At 42.8% G+C, this 16,908-nt stretch overlaps 1 protein-coding gene across 4 annotated transcripts in view; it reads left to right on the top strand.

The window, feature by feature from the left end:
- Positions 1-1,565: 1,565 nt before the first annotated feature.
- The window catches only part of ints8 (integrator complex subunit 8), a 50,014-nt gene continuing 34,671 nt past the window's right edge, over positions 1,566-16,908 (top strand). For 3 of the 4 annotated variants that reach the window (XM_060942690.1, XM_060942688.1, XM_060942691.1), the window contains exons 1-6: positions 1,566-1,757; positions 2,105-2,240; positions 8,281-8,455; positions 15,026-15,166; positions 15,363-15,434; positions 15,630-15,681. In XM_060942690.1, coding sequence (XP_060798673.1) covers positions 2,111-2,240; positions 8,281-8,455; positions 15,026-15,166; positions 15,363-15,434; positions 15,630-15,681 — 570 coding nt within the window. In that variant the 5' untranslated portion in view covers positions 1,566-1,757; positions 2,105-2,110. The remainder of the gene's footprint in view (positions 1,758-2,104; positions 2,241-8,280; positions 8,456-15,025; positions 15,167-15,362; positions 15,435-15,629; positions 15,682-16,908) is intronic. The other variant, XM_060942689.1, reaches the window with a different exon arrangement.

The following is a 16,908-nucleotide window of genomic DNA, read 5'->3' as shown; positions in this document are numbered from 1 at the left end:
GTATGAGAGCCACGATGTATGTCATAAGAAAAATGCAAGTGTATATATATATGGCAGGTCCACTCTGACAGTTTCTAGGGAAGAATTACAATGAGTGGTTTCTCGTTGCCTTCCACTGGATTGTTATAGAGGTTTTCTCCTCTCAACAATTCACACCTATGAACAATTTAGAGTAGCCGGTTAACCTAACTGCATGTCTTTGGACTGTGGGGGAAACTAGAGTATCAGAAAACATGCAAACTCCACACAGAAAGGCCCCCATCAACCACTGGGCTTGAACCCAGGTCACAGTATATGTGTGTGTGTGTGTGTATATATCCATCCATCCATTATCTGTCACCGCTTATCCTGTTCTACAGGGTCGCAGGCAAGCTGGAGCCTATCCCAGCTGACTATGTGTGAGAGGTGGGGTACACCCTGGACAAGTCGCCAGATCATCGCAGGGTCGACACACAAACAACCATTCACACTCACGTTCACACCTAGAGCCACCAATTAACCTAATCTGCATGTCTTTGGACTGTGGGGGAAACCGGAGCACCCGTGGGAAACCCACGCGGACACGGGGAGAACATGCAAACTCCACTCCACACAGAAAGGCCCTCGCCGGCCACGGGGCTCGAACCCGGACCTTCTTGCTGTGAGGCGACAGTGCTAACCACGACACCACCATGCCACCTGTGTGTGTGTATATCTCTCATCTCATCTCATTATCTCTAGCCGCTTTATCCTGTTCTACAGGGTCGCAGGCAAGCTGGAGCCTATCCCAGCTGACTACGGGCGAAAGGCGGGGTACATCCTGGACAAGTCGCCAGGTCATCACAGGGCTGACACAGAGACACAGACAACCATTCACACTCACATTCACACCTACGGTCAATTTAGAGTCGCCAGTTAACCTAACCTGCATGTCTTTGGACTGTGGGGGAAACCGGAGCACCTGGAGGAAACCCACGCGGATACGGGGAGAACATACAAACTCCACACAGAAAGGCCCTCGTCGGCCACGGGGCTCATATATATATTTTTATATATACACATCCATCCCCGGGGCGGCACGGTGGTGTAGTGGTTAGCGCTGTCGCCTCACAGCAAGAAGGTCCTGGGTTCGAGCCCCGGGGCCGGCGAGGGCCTTTCTGTGTGGAGTTTGCATGTTCTCCCCGTGTCCGCGTGGGTTTCCTCCGGGTGCTCCGGTTTCCCCCACAGTCCAAAGACATGCAGGTTAGGTTAACTGGTGACTCTAAATTGACCGTAGGTGTGAGTGTGAATGGTTGTCTGTGTCTATGTGTCAGCCCTGTGATGACCTGGCGACTTGTCCAGGGTGTACCCCGCCTTTCACCCGTAGTCAGCTGGGATAGGCTCCAGCTTGCCTGCGACCCTGTAGAACAGGATAAAGCGGCTAGAGATAATGAGATGAGATGAGAATGAGACATCCATCCCCTGGTGCCCCACACTCCATGCTCCCTTTTTAATGCTTTAATGTAAGGGGGTGAATCCTCCAATGCACAAGGTGGCGCTCTAAAGTTTTACGCGCGCTATAAACTAGCATTGTTGAATTAGAGGAAAAGAGGAAGATGTAAACGAGTGATTCTTTTAGCAGCAGTATTTCAATTTTACATTTTTATACATACATATATATATTTTTTTAACAAAAGTGCTCAAAATTTTTCCTTCACAAAACGGAAATCCGGTGAGTTGGTATTTTGACTGTATGCTTGCTGAGTGTTGGAGCTCCCTGCTGTTAGAGAGTAAAGAAGGTTGGTGCTGCAGCTTTCACTTTATTTCAACACTCAGGTGCACTGTTGTGCTAACACTCAATTGAACAAATGGTTAAACTTAAAGTAAGGTTCTCACTTGGAAGTGAAGAGGCTATTTGTTGAATTCTCCCTCCCTCCCTCCCTCTCTCTCTGTCTGTGTGTTTTCATTCTTAGTGGGACCAAATGTCCCCACAAGGATTTTGACATTGTGATTTCTTTTTACTTAATGAGCCTAAGATCAGGGTTAGATTTAGGTATAGGCATTGCAGTAGTTTGCTGCATTAATAATTATGCCAATGGTCATCACAAACCCAGGAAGACAAATGTGTGTGTGTGTGTGTTTTCAGGTGAAGATGAGTGCTGAGGCGGCGGACAGGGAGGCAGTGAGTGTCAGTCGACCCAGTACACCACCACAGACCGCCTGGTTTGAGTTTCTGCTCGATACATCCTTACTTGAGCATCACTTACAAAAAACCAGCCCAGGTCACTATACCTTCTTCATATGTTCACGTTAGATTAGATTCACTTTATTCATCCCACATCGGGGAAATTCACGTGTTACGGTAGCAAGAAAATGTCAAACAGATAACAAATAAAGCTGAAATAAAAATTAGACAAACGAAAGATTAAATACAGAGGGCTATTTGCATTATCTACCGTGAAAAAGTATAGAAAAATTGCCTTATTGAGAGGCTCGGAAAAATTGCACATTACAGGTAGACTCTGTTAGCCTGGCAAGCCAGACTAAACGTGAATATTTAGTCTGGCCTCGTTCGTAGACATTTCCGAAGGGTGTGGGTGGAACAACCTGCTGTCTTTCAAACTGTCTCTGTGCGTATAGGCCAACGCTCTGACCAATCAGCGCAACAGTGACTGTGACGTAGTCAGAGCGACAGAAAGCAATGGGGGAGGCCTTGAAATTAAATAATTTTTCAAAATGCGTATTAATTAATAAACAGGTTCTAGATATTAAGAAGTTTGGAGATAATGACCACAAGTTTGGAGTCTGTACCACATACTTAACATACACTTTTTTTTTTTCCAAGTGTTTTTCAAGGGTTTGCTTAAACTGTTTTTGAGAGTTTTTATTTAGTGGTGTTTGGTGAAATAATTTCCCTTAAATTTAAAATAACGGGAAAATAAGAAACAATCAAAAAGTAATGTTTCAAAGCTGTTTATTAATTCTTCGTACTGCACAAACTAGCCCCATCCTTTTGGCTACGAGCGGAGCCAGCTGGTAGATCAGACTTTTGCCATAGCCGGTCGGCAAAACGGCGAAAACGTCCTTCTTGAAAAGGAATGAGCGGAGAGCCTCTTCCTGCTCATGTTTCAACGAAAACTCCAAGTCTAATTCTTCTAAAACTGATTCCAAAGCGGAGTCAAACGTGCGCTGTTCACTAGCCCATAGCCATCTTTCCTGTTGCGCTTTCTCCAGCGTCGTGCAGCTTTGTCATCACTCCTGCAAAAGCCCACCCAAAGAATCCAAACAAAAACCTTGCGTTGTGATTGGCGGGCACGATTTGATGCCCGGGGTGTTTTGTTGATATGGTGCGAGGCTAGACCCACTCGTAGGCAAAAATATTTTTGGCCACTAGGCAGGTGGGTCTAGTTTACTAGGCTAAGACTCTGTATATATATACACACACACACACATATATGTGTGTGTATAAGTATGCATAAAAATAGTTTAGGGCCTATATTATTGCACATAATAATTGCATTGATGAGAGATGGCAGAGGTAGTAGTGGTGAAGTAGTGCAAATTAAACAACAAACAGGCTATTGTTGCTGCGTTACAAGTTGTGGGTGTTATACAGTCTGACAGCAGCAGGTATGAATGACCTGCGGTATCTCTCCTTCTTACACCGTGGGTGTAGCAGTCTACTACTAAAAGAGCTGCTTAAAGTCCCCACAGCCTCATGTAGGGGGTGAGAGGGGTTATCCATGATTGATGTCAGCTTGGCTAACATCCTCCTCTCACCCACCACCTAATGGAGGTATATAGTTAGTCAGTGTATCCCATCTGTTGCTCTACACAACATTATCCACCATTTGTCCCCTTCACCAGTGGAAAGACAGCATCATAGCATCACTTCTGACCAGATATAACCAGGGCTCTACGTTAACTTTGAGACATGGTTGCCCATTCGAAATCTGGTTGCCCAAATATTACATACTTATTTCCTTTGAATATGCCACAAACACATGCTTACAACAGAATGTTCACTTGCATGCTCTACTAACGCCTCTTAAAGGGCTGATGACACGAACATGACTCTATGCAATTTCTTAAATAAACTATACAACATGGCAAACATGTTAGATTTCTGTTATAATTACGTGAAAAGAAGCTGTTGTTACGCAAATATCCAACTTTTTTTTTTTTTTTTTTTTTTTAAAGATTTTTTTTGGGCTTTTTGCACCTTTATTGGATAGGACAGTGTAGAGACAGGAAATGAGCGGGAGAGAGAGAGACGGGAAGGGATCGGGAAATGACCCCGGGCCGGAATCGAACCCGGGTCGCCCGCATTCATGGTATGGCGCCTTAACCACCTGAGCCACGACGCCCCCACAAATATCCAACTTTTAATTGCACAGCGCAAGAAAACTGGGTCCGTGGCTCGCGGCCATGTTGTGACGTCAGCGGAAGAACACGCTGCAGTTCACTGGCTGTTCTACTCTGGTTCTACTCAATGGAAATGGCGCATGAAAACGCCGGTGAACTCTCTAGTGCTAGCTCTTCCTCTTCTGGGAGTCTAGAATTGTGTTGATCTCTTCTGAATAGAATCTATGACAGCCTACCCTCTTTACCCTTTGCCTCTCGTTGCTAGGCGGCGGTTACATGAAAGCCGCAAGCTTTCACAAGCAAATACATGACTGATATCATGCCGACTTTATGATTACATTTATGATTATCATGTAGAATCTATAGCTCTATGTACCTTTATCTTATGTCGTTTCACAACACATGTTCTGACAGGAGGACTGTCTTTGGATCCAGCATAGCTACGAGTAGACCCCCTCCGGAATACTGGCAGTGTTGCCAGATTGGGAGGAATCCTGCCCAGAATGGGCGGTTTCAAGTGCAACCGCTCAACTGGGCGGGAAACCTCCCAATCTGGCAACACTGTGTAGGCACTGCTGATGGTAGTAACACACGTTTGTGCTGAACTGAACACCCAAGAGATTCTTTTAAGCTGGGAAGGGTGTCAAAACAATCCAAATCGAAGTGTTCAGAGCACAGGACGGATGTTGGTGAGGGCTCCCACTTGTCACGAGTGCGCCTGACTTGCTTCACCCACTTCGCATGCAGCTCGGGATCTCTGGGAAACTTGAATAAACTTACCCCATCCTTGTGGGTTTTGGAGCAAAAGCTGGCAACACAACGCGAAGGCATAATAACTAATATATATATAAAATAATGTATAATAATAATACTAATAATGACAAACTGAACACCTGTTGCATCAACAACAAACTGGTAAGTTAGGAGGAAGGTTCTTTCGCTGACGTCATATAGCCCCTCCTCCTCTTTCGTCTTCTGGGTGCTGCAGCCCCGTCAAATTTGCCCAAATAGCCGCGTTTTTTATCATAACTTGTAAAATAGGCGCCTTCATGAATTAATATATGGATCATCGGGAATTACTTTTTATGTTATAAAACATCGCCAAAGATGTCAAAAACGTGTCATCAGCACTTTAAAAGCTTATTTTGTTGATTTTCTTATCCTTCTTTGTGTTTCCTTGGTTTCTGGGTTCAGTTATATCATGTCTAACCACTTTTTGTGTAAACCACCATGAATGTGCATTGTGCTCTTCTTTTTGTGTGCTCATAATTCTATAATTCCACAATTACAATTTGCTCTCTGGTGATGGTACCATTAAGTTTTCATTTCTACGCCATTTGAACAAAATAATTGTTTTCAAATTTGCACATTCATGCCTGTCCCAAGTCATTAAAGGTGAGGGCACAAAAAGTCTGATGAAAATAGTACCAACTGAAAGGGAGGGAAGGTGTGATAATATATGATATCAATGCACAAAAGATCAAAACAGACATCATCTGGACCTGTTGGAATTTTCATGAAGTGATTTATGAATTATGTTATGTCTGGAAATTTTATGCCTTTATTCAGATCATGTTTCAACCACAAAAAAGTCATCATACATATCATGAAATGCAGTTTTTCTGATCAAATGGCATGTTCTGTTGTAATTGTTGTAACTTGTTTTCAACCACAAAGTCATCATACATTCAACCGTCTCAGACGCTGTCTGTATCAACAAGCATTGACACTAGCGCTCCGTGCGAGTAATGCGGTAATTAGTCATGTAGTGAAGGACATACCAATAGAACACTGAATATGCACTACGCGATAATTATTAGCAGTGGGAAACTGCATTGCGAGCCCGCGATGTGCAAATGTGAATTCCGCTAGTTGTTGAACATCCTGTAATGATAACATGGACGCGATCTTTCCGAGTCAAACAATCGCAAATCGTGATGGAATTTCATCATAATATGAATGAATAAACATCGTCTCATCTCATCTCATCTGTAGCCACTTTATCCTGTTCTACAGGGTCGCAGGCAAGCTGGAGCCTATCCCAGCTGACTACGGGCGAAAGGCGGGGTACACCCTGGACAAGTCGCCAGGTCATCGCAGGGCTGCACATAGACACAAACAACCATTCACACTCACATTCACACCTACGGTCAATTTAGAGTCACCAGTTAACCTAACCTGCATGTCTTTGGACTGTGGGGGAAACCGGAGCACCCGGAGGAAACCCACGCGGACACGGGGAGAACATGCAAACTCCGCACAGAAAGGCCCTCACCGGCCACGGGGCTCGAACCCGAACCTTCTTGCTGTGAGGCGACAGCGCTAACCACTACACCACCGTGCCGCCCCTGAATAAACATCGTTTTTCACGTAAGTTGACATATTTGGGTAGTTGCCCGATCGGGCAAGCATTTGTGAGAGTCTGGTTGTCCGAATCTGTTGAATGGTTGCCCCGGGCAATCGGGCTACTGTTAATGTCGAGCCCTGATAACTTGGCCAGTGATCATTCTTGGCACAGCAGTGACACTGGCATGGTAGCATTTGTTGCAGTGGTACAACAGGTGGGCGGCACGGTGGTGTAGTGATTAGCACGGTCGCCTTACAGAAAGAAGGTTCTGGGTTCGAACCCAGCGGCCAGCAAAGGCCTTTCTGTGTGGAGTTTGCATGTTCTCCCCATGTCTGTGTGGGTTTCCTCCGGGTGCTCCGGTTTCCCCCACAGTCCAAAGACATGCGGTTAGGTTAATATGGGACGGCCTTGGGCTGAGGTGCCTTTGAGCGAGGCACCTAACTCCCGACTGCTCCTTGGGCGCTGTTAGCATTGCTGCCCACTGCTCTGGGTATGTGTGTGTGCTCATTGCCCACGTGTGTGTGCATGTGTGTGTTCATTGCTTCAGATGGGTTAAATGCAGAGAGGAAATTTCACAAGTGTGTGATGAATAAAGTTATGCTTTCTTTCTTTCTAACATCAGTGTTACTTGGGTTTTTAGGGTGCTTTCAGGAGTATTAGTCCATTTACTGATTGAAATGGATGCTTTTGATTCACTTGCTACTTGAGTGCAGATAACATGACGTCAACTCCAATAATTTATTTCGAAAATTATTTTGTGTATTGCATCCAGCATTTAATTTATGATTTTATTCATCCCAGCTATGTAGAATATCTCATTTCTGCACTGCTACGTCTCTGTCCTGTGGTTTACTTTGCACCAAACTTCTGAGTTAACAGCTGGCATTCACAAAATGTCACTTACCACCGAAAATGGTTCATGTAGTTCGTATTTGGCACAATTTCTGCAGTTGAATCACTTTGCAAATGAACTGTTGTATACATATAAAGTGCCCTCTTGTTTATATGTGTACTTGATTACATGGCCAGTGAGTGTAGTGGAATGTTTTAGTATCTTCTCTTAATCTCATCTCATCTCATCTCATTATCTCTAGCCGCTTTATCCTTCTACAGGGTCGCAGGCAAGCTGGAGCCTATCCCAGCTGACTACGGGCGAAAGGCGGGGTACACCCTGGACAAGTCGCCAGGTCATCACAGGGCTGACACATAGACACAGACAACCATTCACACTCGCATTCACACCTACGGTCAATTTAGAGTCACCAGTTAACCTAACCTGCATGTCTTTGGACTGTGGGGGAAACCGGAGCACCCGGAGGAAACCCACGCGGACACGGGGAGAACGTGCAAACTCCGCACAGAAAAGCCCTCGCCGGCCCCGGGGCTCGAACCCAGGACCTTCTTGCTGTGAGGCGACAGCGCTAACCACTACACCACCGTGCCGCCCCTAATCTCTTAATGTTTACAATAATGAAAGTTTTATTACATTTGTTGTGCTTTTTATTGCTTTGAAATTTGATATTCTAAGAACTTTGCTTGCTGGATTACCATTGCAAGCTTTTCATCCATGAGCAGAATCACCTTATCTTTTTCTTCTGTGCCACAAACAGACCCTCTTCCAGTGCAGCTGATTATCCAGTTCTTGGAGCAAGCCTCTAAGCCTTCTGTGAACGAGCAGAACCAGGTCCAACCCCCACCAGACAACCGGCGCAACCATACTCTCAAGCTGCTCGCTCTTAAAGTGGCAGCACATCTTCGGTGGGATCTGGATGTGCTCGAGAAAGGGTAAGGGGTCTTAAGGATGTGGACAGAATACTAATATTCTAACAATTATATTATGGATACACTTTGCACATTAGCATGTACAGCATACAGTTGTGGTCAGAAGTTTCCATACAGTGACATGACTGTCATCTTGGATATGAATGTCATGGAAGTATTTGGACTTTCAGTAATTTCTTTGAACTGTTCTTTTTCTGTGGCAGAATGTACAGCATACATCTTTTAATAAAAAAAAACACTAGAATTTGGTGCACAAGTTTTAATTTTCTTTGGGTTTTCTGAAATCAACACAGGGTCAAAAATTTACATACACTCACTTAGATTATTAATTCAGAGGTGCTAAAACTTCCAAAATGTCTCTTAACTTCCTGTTAGTGATCATGATTGACTCCAACTGGTAGCTTCTCTGTGCCTTCATAAAAAGGATTTGTTTACAGCACTCATTGGATTGACCAACACACAGTAAAATGGGAAAGTCCAAGGAACTCAGTGCAGATCTGAGAAAGAGGATTGCAGATGTACACAACTCCGGAATGTCTCTTGAAGCCATTTTTAAACAACTGCAAATTCCAAGATCAGTTCAAACAATTGTATACAAGTTATTGTGAGGTGTAGTCACTTTGCCAAGCCATTTTGCTTCAAGAAAACCCAAACTGTCACCCTCAGCTGAAAGGAAATTGGTTTGGATGGTCAGGAACAACCTGGGAACCATCATGGCACAGCCCTGCCATGAACTGGAAGCTGATGGATCACTGTCTACAGTTCAGATCACCATGGACTAAGAGGCTGCTATCCAAGAAATAACCCCCTGCTCCAAAATTGACACCTTCAAGCTTAACTAAAGTTTGAAGCTGACCATATGGACAAAGAAAAAGCCTTCTGGAGGATAGCTGTATGGTCAGATGAGACAAAGATTGAGTTGTTTGGCCACGATGACCACCATGTACAGAGGGACACTGTACCAGCTGGTGGTGGTGGGAGGATCATCATGCTCTGGGACTGTTTTGCTGCCAGTGGAACTGGTTCATTGCACAAAGTGGATGGAATAATGAAGAAGGGGGACTACCTCAGAATTCTTCAGCATAAACCATCAGAAACTTGAACACGACTTGGGAGTTACAACAGGACAATGAACCCAAACACGCATCAGAGCTGGTTGTGGAGGATAAAGCAGGCTAACATTAAGCTTAAAACAAGTCCTGACTTCAACCCATGGACCGTGCTTATAAGTCGAGCCCATGCCAAGAAAAAAACCCGCCAAATTTAATTGAACTCTACCAATTCTACCATGAAGAGTTGTGAAATATCCAACCAGAATTCTGCCAGAAGCTTGTTCATGGTAAACAAAAACGTGGTCAAGGTGAATCTTACGAAAAGACATTTTACCCAAATATTAGGTGTGCTGTATGTATATTTTTGACCCTGCATGTATAATTTTGACCCTGTGTTGATTTCAGAAAACCCAAAGAAAATTAAAACTTGCGCACCAAATTCTAGTGTTTTTTTTTTTAATTAAAGATGTACGCTGTACAATCATTCTGCCACAGAAAAAGAACAGTTCAAAGAAATGACTGAAAGCCCAAATATCGCCATGACATTCATATCCAAGTTGACAACTTGACATTCATGTCACTGTATGTAAACTTCTGACCACAAGTGTAAATAAAGATAATTTAACATAACCCAGTAAAAACGCGAACAATATCTGTCGACTGTCCCTGCTCTAAAAATCTGGGATATTTCTTTGATGTTTTAAGTTCAGCAGGACTAAAACACTTTGGCTACATAATAAGGATGTGAACAAACACGTTTCGAGTCTGTGGAATGCTAGGAATTTTTTTCCCCCCAGGTTTAATTTTTTAGTCAGTAAGACAAAGCAAATAAAATGGTAATCAGGGCAGGAAAATTCACTAACGTCAGCATTTTCTCGAATTTTGGAGAATCTTTGACATGAACTCCTGATGTACTATCATTTGCATTATGTTGACCAAAATGTTTTGATTTGTTGGATCATGTGAATCCTGACTCATGTGATTTGATTAAAACAACCCAAGGAAGTACTTGGCTTGAACATTTAAGATTGGTCAGGATGATCCCTGAGATCATTTGCATATTACAGTATCTTCTAACGTGTTAGTATTGTAAATACCAGTGTCCTAATGATTAACGTACAGCACACCATGCAGCTGAGGGTGTCCATAGTAAGTGGATGAAGACTAAATGAATTGTATGAGTAGTTACAATAAGCCAGGCAGATATAGATCAATTTGCATGTTTTAGTAAATTTACTTGATCTTTGAAGAGTGAAGAAGAGAGTGCTGGCAGGTTGGAATAGATGGAGGAGAGTGTCAGGAGTGATTTGTGGCAGAAGGCTGCCAGCAAGAGTGAAAGTGTACAAGACAGTAGTAAGACCAGCGATATTGTATGGTTTGGAGACAAAGTGAGAGAGCCGAGATTGAGATGGTTTGCACACGTATGGAGGAGAGATCCAGGGAAAAGAGTGCTGGAGATGGAATTGTCCGGTCGAAGGAAAAGAGGAAGACCAAAGACAAGATTGATGGATATGGCGAAGGAGGACATGAGGACGGTTGGTGCTACAGAAAAAGATACAGAGGACAGGAGGAGATGGAGGGACGTTATCCGCTATGGCAGCCTCTAATGGGAACAGCCGAAAGAAGATGACTTGATCCTTGATTATTGCTCCTTATTATTAATTCCAAAAATACAAAGTTGAGACATTGAACTGGACAATAACCTGGAAGTATCTTTAGCACTTACCTGACACCATGTAATCACCAAACGGTAATTCAGAACCTCCTTAATTACACCTGTTACAGTATATTGCTAAAACCGAAGGCTAAATATGATGTACATTCGGAGATTTAATTCTCTGATGCTGAATTGAAGAGATTTGTGGTTTTAACAGAGGTGGACAAATTACCCAACTTCATTACTTAAAGCTCATAGGCAACGGTTTTCAATTTATGCACATTTGAAACTTTATATGTTAAAAACCCCTCTGTAATTTTCTTCTGGTCTCAAGAAGTATTGTTAATAAATAATAATTAAAATAAGTTAGCACGGATCGCGGCGAATTTCTGTTCGGCGATTTTCGTGACCACTCGGCGCGTAACGTCATTCAAGACAAACAAACCGTTGAGTTGAGTCCACTTCCATTTACTTGCATCGCCATTCGGCTTGAGTGCAGATGTGCGTTTGGGAATTTCCAAAGAAAAACCAGGCCTTATTGTTGTGTAGTGAATTGTAACAACGGGACTGGTTCAGGAAGAAGTTTTTACCTTTTTCTGAAAGAGGAGAAGAGGCGGAGAGAGTGGATTGTGCACGTGAAGCGAAAGGGTTGGCAGCCGGGTAAATATGCCACTGTGTGCTCCGATCACTTCGACGGCGATTCATTTTTGAAGAATCCCCATCTGTTGGAGAGTTTAGGTGTCAGTGTCGGACAGAGAAGCTCAAACCTGACGCTGTTCCGACAAAATTCGAGCACAAAAGCAAGCAGTCAAAGAAGAAACTGGCCGGCAACGCTCAAGCAAAAAGGAGAAGATTGGAGGTAAACATTTTTACCTTTTTCATTTAAATGCTCGGTAGTTGGAAAAAAAATAATTGATAGACGAGATGAGATGTCAGGCCCGATATATTGACACCGGGAAATACCGCGGATGGCAGGCTAACGTGGCCTACCGGCACACTGTCAAGTAATCGTTACTGATATCCACTGTGGCTTCGCAACGGCCATAGGTTCATACATGTATGGTTTCACCTCTCGATATTCAAATTGGAGAGTTCCTACTTCAAAATCGCTATCGCTTTCAGACATTTTACACAACCTCTCACAACCAAAATCTGTACACATGTGCTTGGTTCGCAAGTAAACACAGAGCTGCTCCCAGTTTGTTTGCCTTGAATGACATCACAACGACTGTCCCCTGGCAGTAAAAGTGCTCATAAGTGAGATGTAAACAAACCTTCGGAACTTGCACAAACCAGTATATTTTAACCGTTTTATTCAATTTTCGGGTGCAAATTAGACACCAGGAAGATTGAATTCGCTTTTTGGGTCGTTGTTCTAGAAAATAAAGTTGATATTCTACGTTCCACCTTCGACCCTTGCCTATGATCTTTAAGTCAAAGCACAGATCCCACTGGTCAAATGTTACTCCAATACAAGTGAAAGTTGTACAGTCAAATTTTTACTTAAGTTAAAGTACTGAAATACTTGCTTTTAAAAATACTTAAATATTAAAAGTACATTTTCTGTCAATGCATTGTTGTATTATTGCCACAATGCTTACAGTACCGAATTCCTCTGAAGCAACCGACTGGATTTACAAAATGAACGCATGCTGTGCCATCATGGAGGTTTAACGTTAAGCTAGCTCATACATGTCAACCTTTGGTCAATCAAACCTGTATAACCAACCTCCAAAATCCTTATTTCCCTTATAAAATCCTTTATAAGATGCAAATTAAAATAATTTACCTAAAATTTGAATGATAATTAACAATGATATATCCCAGTTACTTTGTATTCAATATTAATAACAATAAACCTTCAGAATGAATACAAAGCTCCAATGTTTGACAAAAACACAAAGTGTCACTCTAATGTTCTGAATTGTACTCCATGACAGCTTTTTTTAGCATTCCGCACCAATACTTCACTAGGCTGCATGTCACAGCAAGTGTCTAGCTGTGTTGATCTTACACTGCAGTAGGCCAGGTCAGTGTGTCTGCATTCAGGTTCTTTCTGCTCTCTGTGTGTATCTTCCTGACTTGAGAGAAAACTCTCTCACAGTCAGCATTACTGTGGGGTAAACAGAGCACTGCCTAACTTGAACTAAAACGCCCACTACCTTGTGTTTACTGTCTTTTTCAGTTGTTGGCATATCAATTTTTGAGCGCACAAATACTGTCATCAGTGGCTGATTTTGCCTTTGGGTTGCATTCCGCTGATGTAGTTTTGATTTGAAATGTTCTTTCACATCATACACTCCTGATGCTGCAACTTTGATGTCACGCACACACAGTGTGCAGTGTGCGTATTCTTCGTTTTTGGAGGCTGCCGGTTGGTTTATGCCATTGAAAAGGTCCTTCCATTCAGGGAGAAACCTACCGCTGTATTGTGTTTTGAATTTCTTTGCTGGAGTGCCCATTCAGAATCTTTTCAGTCGCTATTGAAAGTCGCTCAGGTGGAAATACGCTTTTCAAACAAAATGTTACTTCCCGGTTGGCGGGATTCTCGCAATGCGGTGTGCGCATGATCAGAAGTGGAACGAAGTCTCGCTACCACAAGATAACGCGCGATTTCATAAGACTCTTTACTGGCTGTTTGTGCTTTCTGTGGTGTACAGTACGTTTGTAAATGTTGTGCGCTCTTTTATCATCGTGGGAATTGATTATAGCTCTAAATAAATATTGAAGTTTTTTTAAAGAATCCGTATAACTTTATTTGTACGCCCGTATACTACGTTTATTGAATCAAATCCGTAGAAAATACGGACATTCCGTATAGGTTGACATGTATGCTAGCTAGTCAGTGAAGCTCCACCTGACATGCTAGCAAACTCTTTTCAAACTCGAAATCATATTGGGTAGCAAATGCTACTAGAAAATAAGCATTTCTACATTCTGTTTATTTGGCAAGATTATGCTAAAACATATTTCTGACAGGACTTCAGATAAGTTAACGTTATTCATGTTAGCGTAACTGTTTTTACATGCTAACTAACAGTGTCCAAGTTAACTAGCTATGTGTTAACGTTAGCCGTGGACAAGGCGATGACAATGGCAGGCAAATCCATAGAAAGTCATTTGACTAACCAGACTGCATAGCTATTGCAACATTATCGCTAGCTCTAAAAGCACAAACAACTTCATTGCAAGCTTTCTCTTGGAATAAAACGTTTACATCCCTCAATATGCTTCCGTAGGTTGGACGGCGAGTTTTTGCAGGCCGTGATGTGGTTCATTTTCGGCAAACAAAACAAACATTTAAAATGAAATGAGTCTTTAATCCTTTCAGAAAACTGAAACATGGGTTCATGGGCCACGGGTGCGTGCATTCTCCAGAAGAGCCGCCTCTTTCTATTCAGCCATCAACTGATCGTGTTTAAATAATGCTGCTGAGAAATCACTGAACTTGGTTTTATACAGTCTATGGACGTGACGTGATCCTAGTGATTATTGACAGGCTGTCTCAGCGTCACCTGCGAAAAAAACAATCACGTTTTAGAAAAGAAAAAAACATCCACTTTCTAAGCTGTTTCATAGTAACGAGAAACGAGGACCTTGATAGAAATGTAGTGGAGTGAAAAGTACGATATTTGTCTTTCAACTGTAGTGAAGTTAAAGTCATAAATTTCCAAAAAAAATAATACTCAGGTAAAGTACAGATACTCAAAAAGTGTACTTAAGTACAGTACTCAAGTAAATGTACTTCGTTACTGTCCACCTCTGGGTTTTAAAGCAGGACCCTGGGCTTCAGGTCCAAAGTGTGATATAAAGTTGTCATGTCATCATCTCTTAATGCTGTGCGTGTTGTGTGTCTGTCTTCAGCTTGACCACTCCTGTGCTGAACATGCTACTGAATGAGCTGCTGTGTGTCAGTAAAGTCCCTCCTGGAGTCAAACACGTAGACTTGGATCTGTCCACACTACCTCCCACTACTGCAATGGCAGTTCTAATATACAATCGCTGGTAAGCGTGTAAGGATTCAGGAATAACGTGATGCCTTGGATGAAACTCCGCATGATCATTTTATCCTCATGCACCACTTATCTAATATATCAACCACCGTACAGTATTATTCACAGAGTATAGGAAAGTGAAATTGTAATTTCATTGTTAGATCCAGATCTTCTGGTATAAAAAGACATGCTGTTACTTTTAACAGGGCCATACGTACTATCGTGCTGAGCAGCTTTCCTGAGAAACAGGCAAAACCTGGACCGCACCAGCTGAACATGTAAGTTACGTATGTTACATTGGGTCAAATAGTAAACTGAGTTTGACTGTAATGTTCCACACAGTATGAGGTTTCTGCCAAAAAGGTTTTAATCGAAGCTTTATTTGTGACTTGGGAAAATGAATCGAGATTATATGCTTTACTCCTAATCTGAACTTTTTTCTTATTTATTTATTTATTTATTTATTGCGCCAGGATGAATCTGGTTCAGCAAGAGAAGGAGCTGACTGAGAACATACTGAGTGTGGTAAGCCGAACACTTCGTAGATTCTCGCACACTTGCACGCCTGTATTCGGTAAATTTTCTTTTATTTGATGTGGCTTACACTTTAAAGGGATAGTTCGGGATTTTTGACATGAATCTGTATGGCATCCCCATCAATAGTGTCGTGCAAACACACTGACTTACCCCTGACAGCATCCTGTGAGTCCAGTTCTTGTCCAATTTTGGTCCAGACGAAAGTAGTCCGGCAAGTTTGTTGGGGTCACGAAAGTAAAACGTTTTTCGTCTCAAAACAGTACGTGTTCAAAAGAGTGATATATTTGCATCACAAAACCGTTGCCAAATAAAAAGTCAGACCTTGAAATCGCTTGGCACTATTTTCTCTCCCTTCTTATCACTGCGCGCTGCCGCCAGGTGACAGCGAAACGCAGACCCACTAAGCTGGTGGGAGACCAAGGCTGCACTCTATCCACGGCTTACACACGTGATGGCACGGAGGATGTGTATAGTGGCAGCATCTGTCCCCCCAGAGAGGATCTTTTCAAAAGCAGGACAGATTATAACTGAGAGGAGAAATAGAATCAGAATTAACTAGTTAATTGCAGCAGTTAAAGGAATAGGTAGGAAAAGGAAGGCGCAAAGACACCGCGCAGCGCCTGAAAACGGGTGCACAGCGCCTGAAAACCCGTTTTCAGGCGCTGCGCACCCGTTTTCAGGCGCTGCGCGGTGTCTTTGCGCCTGCAGCGGTGCTTTGCCTGTGCTGTGGCTGAAAATAGTTCCAGATATAAATAGGTCTAGTAAATCCCTTCGTGTTAATTTGCATTGATATGTGTACTCGATGTGAATGTACAAGTCATGAGAAATAATTATAAACAATCTTGAGTTATTTAATTCACTTTTGCAACGACAATGCTAGCTGGACACGCCGGATTACAGCGACTAAGCTAAACTAACCTGGGCGTTTATAGATAAGGACAATGTCTGGGTCGGCTACAAAACGCTTTGGCTCACTCATCCAACTCTAGGGACTGCAGGGACTGACTCAATTTCATCTGGGGGTGGCGTATTCCTTTAAATCAAAAATAAAATCTCAGGAGCCGAAAGAGCCGGCTCCTTATAGTAAGAAGAGCCAAAAGAGCCGGCTCCCGAAAAATAGCCGAAATTCCCATCACTAGTAAACAATGAATGAAACAGCCGTGGCTGTCACCTGGCGGCAGCGCGCAGTGATACCGAGGGAGAGAAAATAGTGCC

This window comes from Neoarius graeffei, chromosome 16, assembly GCF_027579695.1.
Source record: "Neoarius graeffei isolate fNeoGra1 chromosome 16, fNeoGra1.pri, whole genome shotgun sequence".
Lineage (NCBI taxonomy): Eukaryota > Metazoa > Chordata > Actinopteri > Siluriformes > Ariidae > Neoarius > Neoarius graeffei.
This window is presented reverse-complemented; position numbering and strand designations above follow the sequence as displayed.